At 33.8% G+C, this 20,239-nt stretch overlaps 3 protein-coding genes across 3 annotated transcripts; 1 reads left to right on the top strand and 2 right to left on the bottom strand.

The window, feature by feature from the left end:
* Positions 1-4,914: 4,914 nt before the first annotated feature.
* LOC100788503 (ABC transporter I family member 21) lies at positions 4,915-8,946 on the bottom strand. Its single transcript, XM_003542378.5, has 6 exons — positions 8,560-8,946; positions 8,307-8,467; positions 6,439-6,490; positions 6,085-6,221; positions 5,708-5,794; positions 4,915-5,425 (listed from the first exon to the last, which is right to left on the bottom strand). The coding sequence occupies exons 1-6, from the start codon at positions 8,744-8,746 to the stop codon at positions 5,159-5,161; spliced, it is 891 nt and encodes a 296-aa protein (XP_003542426.1). The 5' UTR covers positions 8,747-8,946; the 3' UTR covers positions 4,915-5,158.
* A 184-nt stretch (positions 8,947-9,130) lies between these two features.
* Positions 9,131-16,387, top strand: LOC100820025 (protein CHROMATIN REMODELING 8). Its single transcript, XM_006593966.4, has 7 exons — positions 9,131-9,610; positions 9,789-10,340; positions 10,538-10,934; positions 11,703-12,573; positions 13,616-14,225; positions 14,597-15,070; positions 15,404-16,387. The coding sequence occupies exons 1-7, from the start codon at positions 9,521-9,523 to the stop codon at positions 16,085-16,087; spliced, it is 3,678 nt and encodes a 1,225-aa protein (XP_006594029.1). The 5' UTR covers positions 9,131-9,520; the 3' UTR covers positions 16,088-16,387.
* A 940-nt stretch (positions 16,388-17,327) lies between these two features.
* On the bottom strand, positions 17,328-20,000 carry LOC100787962 (uncharacterized protein At1g03900). Its single transcript, XM_003542377.5, has 3 exons — positions 19,063-20,000; positions 18,079-18,366; positions 17,328-17,755 (listed from the first exon to the last, which is right to left on the bottom strand). The coding sequence occupies exons 1-3, from the start codon at positions 19,564-19,566 to the stop codon at positions 17,693-17,695; spliced, it is 855 nt and encodes a 284-aa protein (XP_003542425.1). The 5' UTR covers positions 19,567-20,000; the 3' UTR covers positions 17,328-17,692.
* Positions 20,001-20,239: the final 239 nt, after the last annotated feature.

Raw genomic sequence — 20,239 nt, 5'->3', positions numbered from 1 at the left:
TCATTTTGGAGCCTTCACCACACACAATATGCATTATACAAGTATTTTTATTTTATTTTAAACGGGTTAAACAGGTCAACTCGACTCAATCGCGCTCGAACATGTTTGACTCATGTGTTAAGTGAGTTGAGTTGTTGTGCCAAAATTGTGAAAAATAAATTTATGTCATATTTAAATGCCTTATCATAAAATATATTTTAAATAAGATCATAAATATTATATTAAACCTCAAAACATGCTTAGATCATATAAATAAGTTATATTTGATTCTTATAAATTTTTATATACATATTTTTACCTTTATTTTAGTATTAAATTATTACAAATTAGATCCTTAAAATAAACTTGTAAGTCGGGACAAACTTTTATGTAATCTAAGTTTAAGCTTAAAAAAGTGTTTGATGGATAAATAAGTCAGGCTCAAGCCCTAAAAATAATTAAATAAAATATACCTGCAATGTAAAAGTATTTTATGGTTATTTAATTACATGTTGTTATTATGATAAATTTGTTGAATTTTAATTAAATGAATAATTACTTAAAAAATTATATTATGATGATTTTTAATTATTTGATAGTGTAATACTTACAATGCATGAAAGTTGAACTAATAAAAACACATGAGATTATATATATATATATATATATATATATATATATATATATAAATATAATTTTTATACAAAATAATTAATTTACTTCCTTATTTTATACATGACTAGAACCAATCAATTACCACTGATAAATTTTTATTTGTGAAGTTTTTTCAATTAATTAAATAGGTATTTTTTGAGAAATAATAATTTCATTTTTTAAAATTTCATCGTTATGTGAATAAAAAAGACTAATACCAAATTCATAAAAAAAATTCAGGAGAAGAAAAAAAATGCAAAGTTATTTGTCATCTTGGTTAGTCAAACATGGACTAATTCATAGATCAGATAATGGAGACTTTACAAATAAAGCGCAGGGATTCACATTTCATTGTTATCATTTTATTTGTATATGATTACAATTATCTATGTTTTTAGTGTGCCTATAATGTAGCACCAAGAGAACACTATTAATTGGTGTATATCACCTTACAAGACAAGACCGCTATAGTATGGTATAAATCAACCTGAAGAGGTCTACATAAAAATATTTGTCGCAATAAAAATCTGAGAATTCCTTTTTTATATATACATGAATTTGATTACGAAATCTAAAATCACATGTTTAAAGTATCAAATGTTGCTTTTTTAAGTAAAAATTGACCTATTTATGCAAAATTTAGTTAACACAGTGATAATAGTCTCTTTGTTTTTGTTTTCTCACGTATTCATTGTGGGACTAATTTTTATTTGTCAGAGAAATGCAATTAGGTTATTTACAAATTACAAGTGACGTCTCTAAAGTTTAAATATTTATCATTTGTTTTAGTGAACAAATCACTTATCATTACGTTTTACCTGTTATGGATAAAATTTAAACTAATAATGCATTGAGATATCGTAATTGTCTCTAAGGTCTTTAGAACAATTTATTATAGTTTTGTTTACATTAGTGTTATTTATGATTTCATTATACAATTTTTTTATTCATCTAAAAACAAAATTCTATGATAACATTATATGCCAAATATAGAAAACACTTACACAACCAATGAAATAATATATATATATATATATATATATATATATATATATATATATATATATATATATATATATATATATATATATATTATTCTCAATATATTAATTTCATGTAGCAAGAGAAGACTTAATGCCAATTTAAAATTTCTTGCCGTGTGGGGGTCTTTATTCATTGGACCTCAAATAGATCTTTCAAGTTTCAAGGCTGATGAAATGATGTTTCAAAAAAGAAAAAAGAAATAAATATTTTTCACTTGTAAAAATGTATAACATTCTGTCTCAACACCATGAGTACCTATATAGCCATCTACTACCGTGCATTTATTGATCAAAAACAAAATTTGTACCAAATATTGAAACAATGAACATCATGAATTCTCACCATACAACCCCCTCTTAACTTCAAGATAAGCACAAGACAACCTTGTGATCTTTTATTTTATTTTTTAAAACATAATTTAGTTCTTATACATGTTGCGGACTCTTAATTTAGTTTATGTATATAAAAACTCATTAAATTGGTATGTCCAAAAGTTATTGATTTAGTCCCTATCACCTCTAATGGTCTTACATTAAATACCTTACACATTTTTAATTTGATTCATATACATGTAGTGCATTCTTAATTTGGTACTTGTAAGAATTAAGGATGTGATACATTTATAAAAATCAAATTAAGAATGTGTTACAAATATATAAACCAAACTAAGAATGTATTACATGTTTGAGGATTACATTATAAGGGGATTAGTGGTCAACATTCACTAGAGAGGACATTATAATGGCAGAGACCAAATTCATAACATCCCATATTTCACATATAAGAAAAATGAATGATTTGCTGTATTCAAGATATATCTTGCATAATGAGTCAAATTGAATCAACGTTAATCTATTTTTTCTATTGATTCAAGAAAAAAAAATCAACAATCACATAATTAAAATCATGAGATTATTTGTATGTTGTTGAATAAAAATTAGAAATGTTGATCTTTGATAATTTTTTCAACACTTGATTATCTTCAAATATGACCATTCAACGATAAAAAAATATTACCGTGCGATAAAAGAAAGAATTAATAAAATTCAAAGATACAATATGATTCCAATTAATAATTCATTAGGTCCTTTGTGAATAGTCCTTGCAAGTTGAAAATTTTTATTTTTATCATTTAATAACTTATAATCAGATCTCGACCATTCAACTTATATAGATATCAATAAGTTTTTTCATGGAGAGATCAAATTAAGAATCCATGGACATATAAAGAATAAATTAAGAGTTTAACCTTCTTTTTTTCTTTTATACTGAAGTAGTTGAACAATTTACTCTTTAGTAGAATAGATATTACGAAACATATTTTATGTATTGATTTTACATAATATTTATCTATAAAAATGACTTCCTCTTCAAAAATGTTATTTCCTCCACTTATAACCATTTATAATTAGTTTTTCAAACAATTAAGTAAACTCGTTTTTTCAATTAGCCATTCATATTTTTTTATTATTATCATCATTCGTATCCTTTGTAATCTTAGTTAATTTTTGTTTTTTATATCAACATATTATTAGACATTTCAAAATTGTATTTGATTCTAATATTGAAGGTATTGTAAAACATCTCAAGTGTATAAAAAGTATTTAATCTTATAATTATTCGTTATCAAATAGGTTATATAATTGGGACTTTAGTATAATGAATGCTGGCAAATGTAGTTTATTAGCATTATTGTTTAATGCACTTTCGATGTGTAAATATTGAAATTACACTTGTTTGATTTGGTAATAAAATAAGATATGGTCTCATAAAGGGAACTAAGATTGAAAAATTAACGATACCGCAACTTAAGACAAGTGTCACTTGATTGATTAACTCGTGACAAGAAAGTTGGAGAAGCATTGCTGTCAAAATGGATGAACAACAGCCAGAGTTGTTGGCTAAGGGGACAATAAATTTGTTCCCATTATATACGTTTCACGTAGTAGTATCTATTTTTTAGAACGACATTTTTGAACTTTAGAAAATATGAGTAATATTTGAAATTATAAAATACAATTAATTTTTAAAAAAATACAGAAAAGGTTTTAGAATTATATAAGAATATATTATTAATACAAAAATTAAAATTTAAATAGATAATACTTTCGTAAGTCATTGCTTTATGAAAAAATAATTTTTATATAATGACAATTGACTTTGCTTAATAGTTACCAAGTCTTCAAAAGTTTTTAATTAGTTTTAGTTTAGACCATTTCTTTAATTGGCTTTTTTTTAGAAAAAAAAAGTTATATACTAATAGTAAATTCTTTTATATCATCATATAATCACAATTTAATATGTATGATAAATTTATTAATTTTTATAATAATTATTTTAAAAGTTATACTTTCAATAATTTGTGATTGAAAGATGTATAAAAAGTGACCATTAAACTCCTATTTTTAACCCATTTAATCGAGTTTTGTTAAAACAAAACTTGTAGCCATACCGTAGTGGTGGTGGCGTTGTTATTTTCATGGCTTACCACATTGTCTAAGAAACATTAATTGCGAAGTAGAGACATCTAGTGGATTGGTTCTGACTAAATTTTACGTGCATAAACTGTGGCCACATTTTTTTAATTAAATGGTAGAAGCTCACTCTTTAATGAAGATAAAAGTTGGTTATATATACTTTTTTGTTCCAAATTATATTATATAATGTTTAAGGTTTTAACACATATATTATAAAATATAATTAATTTGTTAAAAAAAAAAAATCTAACTATGAAATCTGATATATTTAATACAATATATACTTTCCTATAAATTATTTTCACTAAATATTAACTAACAGTAATTTTGAAAAAAAATATTTAATACAACATTAATTTTATAAAATGACATCTATTTAAAAACAATTTTTTTCCTCTAAAACGTCATATAATCTATTGGCTATATCACTAACAAATATGAAATCTCTGACATATCACCGCATGTCAAAGTCTGAACATTTCACGTGTAGAATTATGAACTTAAGATTTACAAGTGATACAATAACGACTTGATAACCTATTAGAATTGAATTATAAGTTTAACTTAAAAAAAAACATAGCTCATGAAGTAAAAATTATCCTTTATATATGCTATTTTAATAATATCCTCGTAGTATCCCATAAATTTTAAACATCTCCATCCGTTGTAAACCGGTACCATAGCAATTCGTATAAACAACGGAGCCAGTAACAACTCAAACCATGACGCCACATATTGGCAAAAGTATATAGTCTCAGCATTCAGCAATTATGTTTCATTTATGGTATGAAAAAGGAATACATGTTATCGACCAAAGCCAGCCCCATATGACTTCATGGTGATTATAAGGCTATGATTCATTTAATCATGCTTGTTTAAACGTATAACTACTCCAAAACAAAATGTTGAAAATATAAGCAACCACAAACTTGACAAGCATGAAAGAATGAATTACTTGTATTTGCCACCCAAATTATTTTCATAAGAAATCTGTGTCAAAAACACTATCTATAGTATGCCATGTGTCTAGATGAAAAGAAAGGAGAACTGGCAACAGAAGTCTTTTGGACAGGGTTCTTCTTTTCAAGCTTTGTTTCAGCGCGAAGCCAGGCCTCAACAACAGACAGCAGATTAGTTGAAGATTTCAACTCTTTAACATTTGATATTTTTTCTGCTCTTCTCAGTTCACCATCTTGTATGTATGCCAAATGAGTTGCCCATGTCTCCAGTCCATCAAAAATATGAGTTGCATATACGATTATAGCTTCTCTCTGCGAAAAAAATTAGAAAACATAAAGAAAATAAGTATTGTTTTTGAACCCAATATAATTAAGGCATTATATTTTCCATGATTGCTTTAAGTAGACATATTGGGGGCAATATCTACTATATAATTTGTCCCTTGTAGAAATTGAAGATCAAGCTCATTATTATATTTTTATATGATTTAATAAGGACCAGCTATCATCTAATGACACATTGGGGCCATAAAGTTTTCCATTCCCATATCCAGTGTGTTTCAACAGTCATATAGACAGAGCCACAGTAAATACCTGTTCACATTCTTCCTTAAAGAAGTCCAATAAATCCATCCGAGTAACAACATCCAGATCCACAGTAACCTCATCCAGCAAGAGAACCTGAAATGTTAATCAAGGGTTCCAGTTAATCAGTTATATAATCTGGTTTGATTTGACCTGTTGCAGTGCATAGAAAAAATAATAATGCAAAAGACATTAATGCAATGTCAGAATTCAAAGTTGTTTTTTTTTTTCCTTTTATTTTCAAACAAGTCCACCACAATAAAGTAGGTACTAGGTACATTAACCATACCATGCAATAAAAATCACATTCTAGTGTGGGCATTGACAAATTATCTACAACAGCATAGCAACATACACAACAAATTCTCTAGGCTTTAAAATGATACCTTGTACGGATGAAGAAGACCAAGACAGATTTGCACTCGACGCCGCTGCCCATCAGATACCTTATGCATTCGCCACTGTAGATCAATATCAAGCAGCTCAATTAACTTATCTCTCCTTTCTGGATCAGCACCCTCAACTGATAAAAGTAGGAAACACATTAGTTCTACTATACATCAAGACTAAAGAACAATTGTATTTGAATTGCTAATTATCATATAGAAACTAATGCAATAACATTACAGAAGCCAGTTGCAGATCTGACATGATGAATAACTTTTCTCTTGATATTTACAGATAAAAAATGGAGATACAAATGCTTTTGGCAACAAAAACAACTCTATCTGAAAACCCACCTCCAAAGATCATATGTTCAGCAGAGAAGTCTCCTTGGAGCGGAATTTCTCCCTGAATATATTAGCAACTACGTTAATACTTGAAATGAAATTAATCAAAGCATACCAAAAAACAGGTTATTGACTGGGGTTAGGGTATAGACGTAGGTTCAATTCCTATGTATATGAACCAACCAAAATTAAAAGTTATACGTGGAAAAATCAGTAACATAAAAATTGTGTCATAAGAAAACTATTAGAGAACTGAGGCTCTGAAGTGGGTCACTGTAAATTGTAATTCATGAACATCATGCTCTTGTTAGGACCAAAGCCCACATTACAGACCGGGTTGACAATGCATCTATTCAGCAATATGGAAACCAAACATTGGAAGAAATCTATCTGTAATTATTACATCTGGCTAAGAGAATGCAAAGGAGTATATTACAACAGAAACAAGATTCCCCAATTTGGTCTTATACAAGTTTACTAAAACCCCAAATCAATTGTTTTTCTATGAGACTAAAAAGTGAAGAGAAAATAATCGATTCAAATAAACAACAAAAATGTAAGACATACTCAAGCTTCCTAATTTTAAGAAACATTTTTAAAACAGATAAAAGCTATGGGTGAATTTTGTTCATAAGATTATATTTTTCTTAACACCCAATTTACCAGCACCTCTTCTGGTCTATGAATTCGAAAACCACCTTACTTTTAGATGATTTACACCTATGATAGAAGATAGTACAATAAAACCTATCCTCATGGCTAAACTTGCTAAATTTGGTGGAAGACATTAAATTCACGAGTTGGTCTTGGCTGAAGTCTCTACACCCAGACTTCATGTTTTCATTTTCACAGTGAACAGGGACAGATCCAGAAATCTATATAGAGCGGGGGCTGAATTTTTTTTCTTCCTTTGTAAATTTTTAAATATGTAACTTTATTGTTACAGATAAAATTGAAATAATTTTTATTTTAAATGATAATAATCTTAACCATTATCATAATAACAATAAACACACAAGTGGAGTTGCAATATTGCGGTGTGTCTTATGTAGCTGGCAGCGGAGTTTGATTATGCTATTTGGAAATGAAAGGTTGGCAGTGACTTTCACAGTTGGTGGGAAGGAAGTGTTATTTAAGGCAGAGCCAGAGGCCGGTTGGTGGGTGAGGATTACATGACCAATTATTGATATACTCATCCTACTCATTTATGGCTGAATATATTGATTATCATTATTTTCCTTTGTAATTTGCATTCTCATGTTACATTCCAGTTTCTTAGGTGGAGTTTTGTTTGGGGGGAGCCTTAGATACTGATATGTGTAGTATGTTGGTTATTTGGTATTTATGTTTAACAGTGCATAAATATGTTATAACCAATGTTGGGTATATCTTAACATTATGGCTCCATTGACAATACTTTTGTACATGGGTTTGGTACCCGTTCTATATGATTAGTTGCTGATTTTAAAAGAAAAGTATACCAGTAAAAAATGTCCCCAAGAAGAACAGAAAACTCAGCACTGGTTTAAAGAAAACAGAATTGAAAGTATACAGTTTAGCAAAAATACGCAAGTATTGGTCCAGTGTGCAAACCTTGATAAACAGGAAATTCATCCCCACAGTCACCAAAAAATCACAGTAGGTAATTAAAAGTTTCAGCATAAAACTCGAAGACCACATAAAGAAGTTGCAGTTGCCAACTACCACAAACATTAAACAATCAAATACACTAGCACAACATTAAATCACACGGGGCGATTTGATCTCTGAAAGTGAGGAAATAATCAATAATCAACTGTAGAAAGGCGAAAAATGAAAAGTTCAGCCTAATCCACAACCACATTGAAAAATCATAAAGAGAAATAGAAAGAACTCACAGCGGAGCCAACGTTTTTGCTCCAAGATCCGCCCAAATAAGCGAGATCTCCGCTACAAACGAGCTGAGTGTCGTGAAAAGCGGAACCACTCAAGACGCGCACAACGTCTCTTCCTCCAACCATGTGCTTCCCCGCCAGAATCTTCAGCAAAGTCGTCTTTCCTGGACAAACGCAATCAACGAAAATGAAACTTCACACACAAAATTCCTCACACGTGTAACGTGATAAAAGCAACAATAACGGTAAGCGTTACCGGATCCATTGGCACCGACGAGGAGGCAGCGGGATCCGGGAGAGACGTTGAGGTTGAAGTCGAGGAAGAGCGGCGGTTGCTGCACGTCGTAGGAGAATTGCATGCCGGTGACGCGGATTCCGCAGGAATCTTCGTTTTCTGCCGCCATTGTTGTGGAACCACCATTGCCAGAGAGGGAGCTATTCATATTCTCTTGGGAGCCAGTAGAAAAGTTACACGTCAGTGCACGCGGTAGTTGAAACCAACCAACAAAATGTGTGAAGAGACCACCAACCACGTCGCCACTTCCACCCACCGCTTTTCGGTGCTTAATGGTATGGAACTTTCAAAACGCACGGCGTGTGTGTCAAACGACATGAATTCATTGCAGAGTAGCACTAAACTCCAATTCGACCGCTACACTAACATATATATAATATTCCCATTTGATTATAAATTATTATTTTTATTGATGATAATTTTGTTATTTTTTCTAATAATTAAAATGATTTTTATTTCATATACAAATCATCAATACATAAAAATTAAACTATCATGTAGTGTTGTCATTTAGTCACTTCAAAGTTAAAACTCATTTTTTATGTGCCAATCTTTTTTTTTTTTTTTGAAGAAACTCTTATTCCGATAAAAAAAAAACAATCTCATTCCATAATCTTGCGCAGGAAGCAAACGACGACTCATTCTAGCGTTAAGACGTGACGTCACCCAAGTAGGAAAAAAATAGAGGGGTGAAACCGAAACAAAAAAACCCCAAACGACGCGGTCTCTTCGAAACGGGAATCCAACGAAGACGAAGAAGAAGAAACTTCTTGTTCTTTCATTCGCATCGAAATCGTCGAACAGAGATTAAATGCAGTTAAGTTACGGTGAAAACGATCGCCGTCATTTGTTTTGGTAGCTAGGTTTGCAGTTCCGCCGCGCAATGATAACAGCGAGAACTCGTTAACGTTTTCGTAATCCGATGGAGGAAGAGGAGGATCGAATTTTGCTCTCTAGTTTGGGTGTAAAGTCTGCCAATCCCGAAGACATCGAGCGCGACGTTTTGGAAAAGGTATAATCAGTTTCTGCCTTTTCAACATTTTTTTCGAGTTTTACTGATTCTGTTTCATTTGAAATTGATGTCAAACTTTAATTCAGAACTCGGTGTTAAAATTCCTAAGCATAGCGGTGTTTACTTGAAAGTTGAAATTAAACCTTAAGATTTGATGGAGAGGATGTTTTATTTGTAGGCTACTAGGAATGATTTAGTGACCGTTACTGAAGTCGAAGGTAGCGCCAAGGAAGAGCGTTCTGATTTACCTGAAAATGTTGATCCATCGGCTAATGATAAAGCTGAAATTCGTCAGAAGTTGAGAGCTGTTCAATTTGAAATTGACGCGGTTGCCTCCGCCGTTGAACGGTTGAGTAATGTTGAAGATAATGAAGAATGTAGTGATGCTGGTGAGGACGGCCCAGGGCGAGGGACCGCCGAGGGTGAGTCCGATGGCAATTCGAACCTTCAGCGTGCTCTTGCTGCCGATAGGCTGAGGAGCCTGGAGAAGACGAAAGCTCAACTAGAGAAAGAGCTTTTGGATTTGTTCAAGGATGATGACTCCAAAAGTGCTGAGCATGAAGAATTGGTCCTTAGTTTAGTTAAGGAAGAACGGAAATCAAAGAGAAAGGTTAAAGAGGATAAAAAATTGAACAAAAGTGCAGGAAAGCGGCCTAAGAAAGTCTCGTTTGATGAGGATGCTGATTTTGATGCTGTTCTGGATGCAGCCTCTGCAGGCTTTGTTGAAACAGTGAGTTGTTTGTTACTAATTACAGTTTATTACAGTTTTTTTTTGCCCTAGTTTGTTATTTGTTTCTTAATCTAAAATAGTGTTTATATTATAAATATTTGTTCATGTGATAAAGTGCTAAGTGTGTACTGAATTTTAAGGATATCAATGGTGGAGGTAGAAATAGAAGAACTCATTTTCTACTACTTATGGTTCAGGAAAGGGATGAACTGGTGAGAAAAGGAATTTTAACTCCTTTTCATAAGTTGGAGGGCTTCGAGCGCCGCTTTCAACAACCTGAAACATCAACTAGTCATAATGCAGCTGAGGAAGAAAATGACGGTGACCTCGCTTCTGCCAGTATTGAAAGAGCTGCCAGATCCATGTCTGAGGCAGCAAGATCTCGCCCAACCACCAAGTTACTTGAGCCTGAAGCTGCACCAAAGCTTGATGCGCCCACTATTCCTTTTCGCAGGCTCAAGAAACCACTAAAATCTTCCAAACCTCTAGATGTGGAGCTGAATAAAGATTCAAAAAGGAAAAAGAGGCGGCCTCTGCCTGGTAGGAAATGGACCAAGCGTGTTTCTTGTGAGGATTCACATCCGGAAGAAAGTGGTATGTTTAAAATGTAATGTTCTCATTGAAAAATTGGGTCAAATCCTTATTTACCTGGACCACAGGAGAAAGGTAAAAAGGAATATGAATAAGTATTTCAATAGGTGCTCTTATAACTCCATTAAGTTTCCTATCTAGTAATAAAGTTGCAAGCCTCATGATATATTCGAATTCTCAAGAGGAGCTGATGTGATATTTATGTATAAATAATTAAACTCGTAAAATTTGACAATCTTTGTTAGAGATGATGCCAATATGGAACCATTCAAACTAGTTGCATTTGGTTATATTTTAAAAAATTTAACATGAATATTGTTTGTTATTATTGTTATTTGTTATCAGCATTTGATTATATGCATATGGTGACTTCTCTTCTTTTGTGCTGATTCTTTTGGTGTTATATGTGCTTGTTGCATGCTGTTTTAAAATGCCAGTTTTTCAATCTGAATTTTTGCTGAGTAAGATTGCACGTGAATCGGTAATTATGCGCTGATACTAGATATTTGATAATCCATTGACCTATACATCCAATTTTTTCCTAGATCAATAGTCCCTTTATTAAAGATAATGAAAGGTGATTCTGATAAAGCAAAAGATGTGTATTGGCCATCAGTTGATGTGAGGGAATGTTATGTGATCTATCATAAAGTAGTTCCACTTCATTTCACTCTAGATTTTCTGTTTGTTTGTTTGCTATAGTATTATATAATCTTCTGTTTATGTTCATAACATCATATTCAATTTATTGATTTTTTTTTTTTTTTGCAGAAAACACGAATGGTTGCTTGGATTCTTCAAGTTGTGAAAATTTAGAAGAACAAGATGTTGAACTTGATGATCAGGAATCTTCTTATGTAACATTAGAAGGTGGGCTGAAAATCCCTGATAACATATTTGAAGCTCTGTTTGACTATCAAAAGGTCGGTGTTCAGTGGCTGTGGGAATTGCATTGCCAAAGAGCTGGTGGAATTATTGGCGATGAGATGGGGCTTGGTAAAACTGTTCAGGTCTTGTCATTTCTTGGTGCATTGCATTTTAGTGGCATGTACAAACCCAGCATTATTGTCTGTCCCGTTACACTCTTGCGACAGTGGAAAAGGGAAGCTAAAAAGTGGTACCCAAAATTCCATGTAGAGCTTTTACATGATTCTGCTCAAGATTCTGCTCCAAGAAAGAAGCGAGCTAAATCTGAAGAAACAGACTATGAAAGCAATAGTAAAAGTGATAGTGATTATGAGAAAAGTGTGGCATCTAAAAGTACAAGAAAATGGGAATCCCTGATAAATCGTGTCATGAGATCAGAATCTGGATTACTTATCACCACTTATGAGCAGCTCAGAATATTGGGGGAGCAGCTGCTTGACATTCAATGGGGTTATGCAGTTCTTGATGAAGGGCATAGAATAAGGAATCCAAATGCTGAAGTTACCCTTGTTTGCAAACAGCTACAGACTGTACACCGCATTATAATGACTGGTGCACCTATTCAGAACAAACTGACAGAACTGTGGTCATTGTTTGATTTTGTTTTCCCTGGAAAATTGGGTGTTTTGCCTGTATTTGAAGCTGAATTTTCTGTTCCTATATCAGTTGGTGGATATGCAAATGCTTCACCATTGCAAGTATCCACAGCATACAGGTTGGTTAATACCTTTTTTTTGTTGGGGGAAAGGGTAAATATAGAGAAAGCTTAAATTTAAACTTTGGTATCAACCAAGTTATAATGGTATTACAGTTTTGTTCTGAATAGGTGAGTTATAATGTCCCTACCATTAACCAAAGTTATAATGGTATTAAATGTATGTGGAGTTGGTCCCTACTGTCAAGTAGAGAAAGTGTTTAACACTGTTGTAACTTGGTTAATAGTATGGATCAATTCATGAAAAAACCTATGTAAGAACTAACATGTAGATTTTTTTTTAAATGTAGGGACCAAAATATAAAATTGTCAATATAGAGACTAAATTTTTAATTTAACTTTTAAAACCAATCCTCAACTTCACCTACTTAGCTATTAGCCTCAGCCCCCCCCCCCCGCGCCCAAAAAAATAAAATATCCTAATGTGCCATAATTTTCTTTAGACTCTTTAGAATTTCTAACAAAATTGTAGCAATTTCCTCCCATCAACTTTCCAATTGGTGCAATTTACCTCCCCTACTGTTGAATTCCATAACCAATTTGAATAACACTGACAGCAGTCAGAAGGGATAAACTGCACATTCTGATAGACTTATGGGTGTACTACAATACACCAATTGAAAGTTTTGAGGGTATATGAGGTCAAGGTGGTCAGTTATTTTCATATCCTTTTTATTGTCACTTGTAAGTTGACCAAGGTATGATGAAGTGGAGAAAACAATTTGAAAATTCATTCCAAAAGTATTTCTTGTTTATAACATAGATGTTTTTTGTTCATTAACTGGAAATATTTTTCCAGGATTTTGTAAATAGTTATTCTTCAAACATATAATTTAATGAACTATATTGTTTTAATCACAAGTTACAAGAGATTCACCTATCCTGATCCTTAAGATGTAGTGGGAAAATGAGCAAAAGAACTTCTTGATGAATATTTTAAATTAGATTATTGGTATATTTCATCTAGAGATGTTGAGTTAGTTAGCTTTGAAGGTAAGCCTCCAATACGAAATAATATCAATATACTTTTGTCATTTTATAGGTGTGCTGTGGTGCTGCGCGATTTAATCATGCCTTACCTTCTACGACGAATGAAGGCTGATGTGAATGCCCAACTTCCAAAGAAAACTGAGCATGTTCTATTTTGCAGCCTTACATCAGAGCAAGTATCTGCTTATAGAGCATTTTTAGCTAGCACTGATGTGGAGCAAATATTGGATGGACACAGGAACTCTCTTTATGGAATTGATGTGATGCGCAAGATCTGCAACCACCCTGATCTGCTTGAAAGGGATCATGCCTTCAATGATCCAGATTATGGAAATCCAGAACGTAGTGGGAAAATGAAAGTTGTAGCTCAAGTGCTTAATGTTTGGAAGGAACAGGGTCACCGTGTTCTCCTTTTTACTCAAACCCAACAAATGCTTAACATTTTTGAGAATTTTTTGACTACTTCTGGTCACATTTATCGGAGAATGGATGGTCTCACTCCTGTAAAACAGAGAATGGCTTTAATAGATGAATTTAATGATTCAAGTGAAATATTTATTTTCATTTTAACAACCAAAGTTGGGGGGTTGGGGACGAATCTTACAGGTGCAAATAGGGTGATCATCTTCGACCCTGACTGGAATCCTTCAACTGATATGCAGGTAAGTTTGTATTGAATACATCCTTTTGTTCTTGGAATTGTTGAAAGACAAAGTTCCCTTTCACCATGTTCACTTAGCTAGTTGGTTATAAATCATATAAAGACAACAAAAGTTGCATTTAGATAATTTTATGGTGAGTGGATTGGAATAGTATGGAAGGGGAAGCATTTTTATCACCCTATTTCATTCCCATCCTTAACCATCAATCCAAACAACTCTATTAGTTTTGGGAGTAAATTATTTATTATTTTGTGTCTGATATGTTCATGTTTGTGAAATTGTTTCAATTTTCATTATCATGGAGGATAATGTTCTGGTTTCAAATTTAAATCTTAAAATGTTATTTAGAAGATTGTTGTTTCTTTTAACAGGCTAGAGAGCGTGCATGGCGTATTGGTCAGAAGCGGGATGTGACAGTGTATAGGTTGATCACGCGTGGAACTATAGAGGAGAAAGTGTATCACCGTCAGATTTACAAACATTTTCTTACCAATAAGATATTGAAGAACCCACAACAGAAAAGGTTCTTTAAAGCCCGGGATATGAAAGATCTTTTCACACTTAATGTGGATGGAGAAACTGGGTCAACTGAAACGTCAAATATTTTCAGTCAAATATCTGAAGAAGTCAATGTCATTGGGACATATAAAGAAAATAAGGATAAGTATAAACATAGCCAAACTGCTGAACTGGTTTCTGAAGATGTTGCAGTTGGTAATGATGACAAATCAGAGAGAGGGTCTTTGAGAGGAAAGGGGAAAGAGAAGGTTGAACACGAACATAGTAATGGGGTTGGTGAAGAAACAAATATATTGAAAAGCCTTTTTGATGCCAATGGGATACATGTAAGTTTCTTCTGTGTGTTTGTGTTTCACTTATATCCACCAATTTATCATGCATCATTACTTGTATTTGACTAATTATAGGAAATCTACACCCTGTTGCATGAGTAAATATTCAAGAATTAAGATAATTATGAACAAAGCAAGCATACTGCATATGTTGATTTGTACAAGAATTACAAGGTATCTTTACCATGCTCAGAGCCTTGGGCTACATTAGAATGTGATATTGCCATATTGTTCTGTTTCTAGTTACGAAGTGATGCTTTTTACTCTTCTAGTACTTCCTTTTCCACTTGTTTTTTCCTTTGTGATAAACTCGTTCTATGGTGGTAGAGTGCCATGAACCATGATTTGATCATGAATGCCCATGATGAGGAGAAGATTAGACTTGAGGAGCAAGCATCCCAGGTTGCACAAAGAGCTGCAGAAGCTTTACGTCAGTCACGAATGCTCCGAAGCCATGATAGCGTATCTGTTCCGACATGGACAGGAAGGTCAGGAACTGCTGGTGCACCATCGTCTGTCAAGCGGAAGTTTGGATCAACTGTGAATCCCCAGTTGGTAAATAATAGCAAAGCATCTGACGAATTACCCAACAAGGGAACTAACAAGATCAATGGATTTGCTGCTGCTGGGGCATCTGCTGGTAAAGCATTATCTTCAGCCGAACTATTGGCTCAAATTCGAGGTAACCAAGAGAAAGCCATTGGTGCTGGGCTTGAACATCAGTTTGGTGTGTCGTCAAGTTCCACTAATCAACCAAGATCTGGAGATGTTAGATCTTCCAGGGCTACTGAAAATTCATCTGTACAACCTGAAGTATTGATTCGGAAAATCTGTACTTTTATACAACAGCGAGGTGGCAGTTCCGATTCAGCCAGCATAGTTCAGTATTTCAAGGACCGTATTCCCTCGAAAGATCTTGCGCTGTTCAAGAATCTTTTAAAGGAAATTGCGACTCTGCATAAAGGATCAAATGGATCCTATTGGGTTCTGAAACCAGACTATCAATTCTGAAACGAGACCATCAATAGAAGCTATTTGCCAATATATCAATTCTGACTGCACGGTGCTTTAAGTTGATGAAATATTCATTATATAGTTTGAACAGTATAGACTCTTGAAGCATGTTTCTTTGTGCTGACACGGTTTATTTTTTGTACTGATCTTTAGTTTATTTTTTGTGGGATACAGGTGAGAAGAATGCCTGTAGAGCCCATTATTGGGTTCTTGCTCAATTTTGTATACTGAGAAGGGACAAATAGGTAAACAGACGCCTCTTTGGTGTGCAGTAATTAGTAGTTTTGTTTTTGTAAAGCCGCATAATTTCTATTTTGATTCATTTGGTTCTTTCATCACCATTCCTTACCATATGATTTCTGTCTAGTACATGTGTGCACGAATCCCACATTTTTACTAGCACTAGAAGATTTTATAGATTTAAATAGGCTTAATTATATTTTTAGTCAATCAAATTAGGGTATCTGTTTTAGTCCTCTAAATGAAAATTTTTTAGTCTTTCAAAAAATGTTCTTTTAGTCCTTCGACCAGAATTGAGGTATTATAAAATTTAAATTTGTTACATTTTTTATTTGAAGGGACTGAAGTTTTTTTTTAAAATAAGTGACTAAAAAATATAAACTTTTGTTTGGAAAACTCGGGGAAAAAACCTAATTTGAGTGACTAAAAATACAATTAAGTTCAATATTATGGCTATTTATTACTTTGATATCCGAATCCTGAGTAGAGGATCGAAGGGATAAACCATTCAAAATAAAATCCTGAACCTCAATTTTCTATCGTGAAACTTGAACGACTAATCTAGTGCAATCCTACGATAGCACATCATGCCCATTGATTTTGAAGCAATGGCCTAATTGCCTAAAAAACATATAAACAATTATAAGTGAACAAAAGAAAAAGAAAAAAGTGGAATATGCTTTTCTAAAAGTTAAAATTAGCTATTGTATAAATTAATTTGTAGAAAGTCTCATTAATTTCTTTAAAAGCTTATTTTTAACTTGAACACTAGTTAATTTTAACTTCTCAAACAACTTATTCCGTTTTTCTTTCTTATTTTCTTTTCCAATAAGTATTTATGAAAAGAGTTTATTCAAACAAATCCAAAATCTGAATTTATAGCCCCAAAAAATATAATGTCAAGTTCTGAGTTTTAGAATTTAGTACAATCGTCCTAGTAGAGCTACATAGGCACAAAGCTGTTGTCTGTTGCACAAGTGTAACAACATATAGCAGCTGTTGAAATGAACATTGTCACTTTGTAATTATAATTATTACAATGACACATGACATCCGGAACAGTCCCTTGAACATAAAATCACAAGCACACCTCAGTCAAAGAAAGATTCTTTTCGGGGGTAGGAGATCGGGGAGTAATACTTTTTATAGAGATATGAGAAAACTGTTATTACAAACAAAGAAAAACATAAATATTTCCAGGATATTCATTCCTCAAGCAATCGAATTACTTGGTATTTTGTGCTAACTTCACTTATGCAACCTCTTTCTGCAGATTCTTCCACCGTTTCTTTTCTCAAAATAAAGAACCAAAAAAATCAGAGAATAATAAAAGCCTCATTGTTAAAATGCTCATATATATAATCAGAAGGCTGCCCATCCTGAAGCTGTGGTCGACCCGGAGGTGGTCGTTGAGGGAAGATTTTTCTGTAAATGCAAACAAACAAGAAATGTGAATGTTACTCATTATTTTGGACTACGTCTGGGACTTTAACACAGAAAGCCTCATGGTTAAAACTGAGATGGATGCTCCAGAAAGTCAGTTGATGATTGATTATTTTTCAAATCACTATGGTCACTATATGTAGGAATCTAGATTGATGACCAGGATCTAAGACTAAAACAATAAACATATTATAAGACATGACGTTGCTGTTATGCCATGCAATGCAATAACCATTAAACCCTAAACTTTTCAATTACATGAACAACATGCAAAACAGCCAATAGGGCGAGCAGAACCAGCATACCTGAAGTTGAGAAAAATCTGATAAAGCGTCGGTAGAATGTTTCACACTTTCATATGTCCCTTTAGGACCTGTAGCGCAACCGGTGGAAGCAATCCGAGCAGCAACGGGATCATTTGGTGGGGGTGGAAGAGGAGACCTGATTTTCCCAGCCCCACTTGGTGGGGGAGCAAGACTCACGGTTTTTGGCTTTGGTGTTGCAGCATGCCCACCGGTTAGGCCAGCAGCTGAAAGCATGCCAGTTCCACTAGTTGATTTGTGCTTCACATTAATCCTAATGGTTTCCCCTTCCTACAGGCCAAAATAACAAACACACCCATCTCAAATACAGGAAAAGCCATGATCCACGGAGTAAGAAAAACATACTGTTAAGACAAGAGAAAAAAAGTAAATTCATCAAAATCTGAAACCCCCCTAGAAATTGCTCTAAAAAATCAGATTTGACCAAAGCAAAATAAGGCTCTGATTGGATTAACTTATCTATAAGCACTTATAAGAAAAGAAAACAAAAAGGTATAATGCATTGAGCTTTTACCCAAGCTAAAATCAGCTTGTGCACCTAACCTTTTTTGGAGAAGTTAAATGAAAAGAGCTTCTATACAAATTAAGTGCATAAATTGATTTTCGCTTATACGAGAAGCTCAAATCATTTTATGTTCTTATTTTCTTCTTCTTCTATAAGTATGGAGAAGTTTATCCAAAACAGATCCTAATTCATCATCACAACAACAAAATAGCATACAGTAGATACTAAAGAATTAAGCTCAACACAAGCATCATCTCAGTGATCCACTTAACCACAACATTAAATCATGCTTCATTCACTCAAACTCAACAACTAAACCAATGAAATTATACATCTCAGCGTGTTCAAAATTTCTTTTACTTATCCACAATCCATCTCAAAGTAAACATTATCACCATCGCGAATTACAGTTCAATTGCGTAATCAAAACAGTTAAATTGTAGAGATTGTGATCGGTATACCTTGAGCCTGTGATTGACGGCGGGGTGAATGTCGATCTGCGACTCCTCGGCGGCGGCGGCGGCACCGTGGCCGGCCTCCTTCTCGTGCTCGCGGCGGACGTACTTCTCGTGATCGGAGAGCGCGACATTGAAATCGAAGGCCTCGTTGCGCTCGTTGAACCCTAGCCCGATGAAGGCGTGCTTGCCCTGGCCGTCCTCGATCTTGAGGACGAAGTATCGGGAGGAGTCGAGGACGGGCTCGACGGCGGTCTCGCGCTGGCCGGGGTAGACGAAGCACGCGGCGAAGAGCTCGCCGGAGCTCGGATCCTCGAGGCGGATCTCGCAGCGGTCGCGGCGGGACACGACGCGGATCCGGCCCGACCAGATCTTGTCGGACTGGAGCCACTCGCCGCACTTGTAGCCGCCGGAGGTGCTGCGCGGCGGGATCTTGTACACCGACACCTCGCGCACCACCAAGAGCGTGTGCTCGAACGCCTCCTCCTCCTCCTCCACCTCGAACGACATCCTTTTCGGGGAGGGAGAATTTAATGTGAATTTGAGACACTTTGTGTTGTTATGGTTTTACGAATTGCGATTTGAGAAATGAAGAATTGAAGGTGCTGTGTCTGTATCTCACAAGGTCAACTGTTTCGGGAGATGCACTATCTTAATCTTCTTTCTTTCTTTCTTCCTATTACCAATGTGCCTTTTGCTTTATCCTCTTTTTCATCCTATCATAAATTATAAACAAATTTTATAATCATTTAATTATAGTTTATTAATTTTAAAAATAATTTGATGATTTATAATTGGATGATATTATAAAATGGTTTTAATATTTGTATTAAATTCATAGCGTGGTAAATTGAATTTTATGAAATGGGGGAATCCCAGTGATTTGAGGAATTGAGTTGGATATTGGGATGATGCTGAGTGGCATTCACAAGAAGGAAAAGGACTGCACAGAATTGGAAAATATTTGTTTTATCTGCCGTGGGATCACGTTTGTATTGGATATTGGACTCATTCTTATGAGAAGGGAATCCATTAGGTTAAAATTAAAAATCAGTGGGATGAAATTGAAAAGGATGATTTAAGATAAAGAAAAATGACAATGAATGAGATAAAAAGTAGATAATTTAAGATTAAAAAAAATACTTTGTTATGTCAAATAACTTTTGACCCCTTTTTTTAATGT

The sequence above is a fragment of the Glycine max genome, chromosome 13 (genome assembly GCF_000004515.6).
Source record: "Glycine max cultivar Williams 82 chromosome 13, Glycine_max_v4.0, whole genome shotgun sequence".
Classification (NCBI taxonomy): Eukaryota; Viridiplantae; Streptophyta; class Magnoliopsida; order Fabales; family Fabaceae; genus Glycine; species Glycine max.
This window is presented reverse-complemented; position numbering and strand designations above follow the sequence as displayed.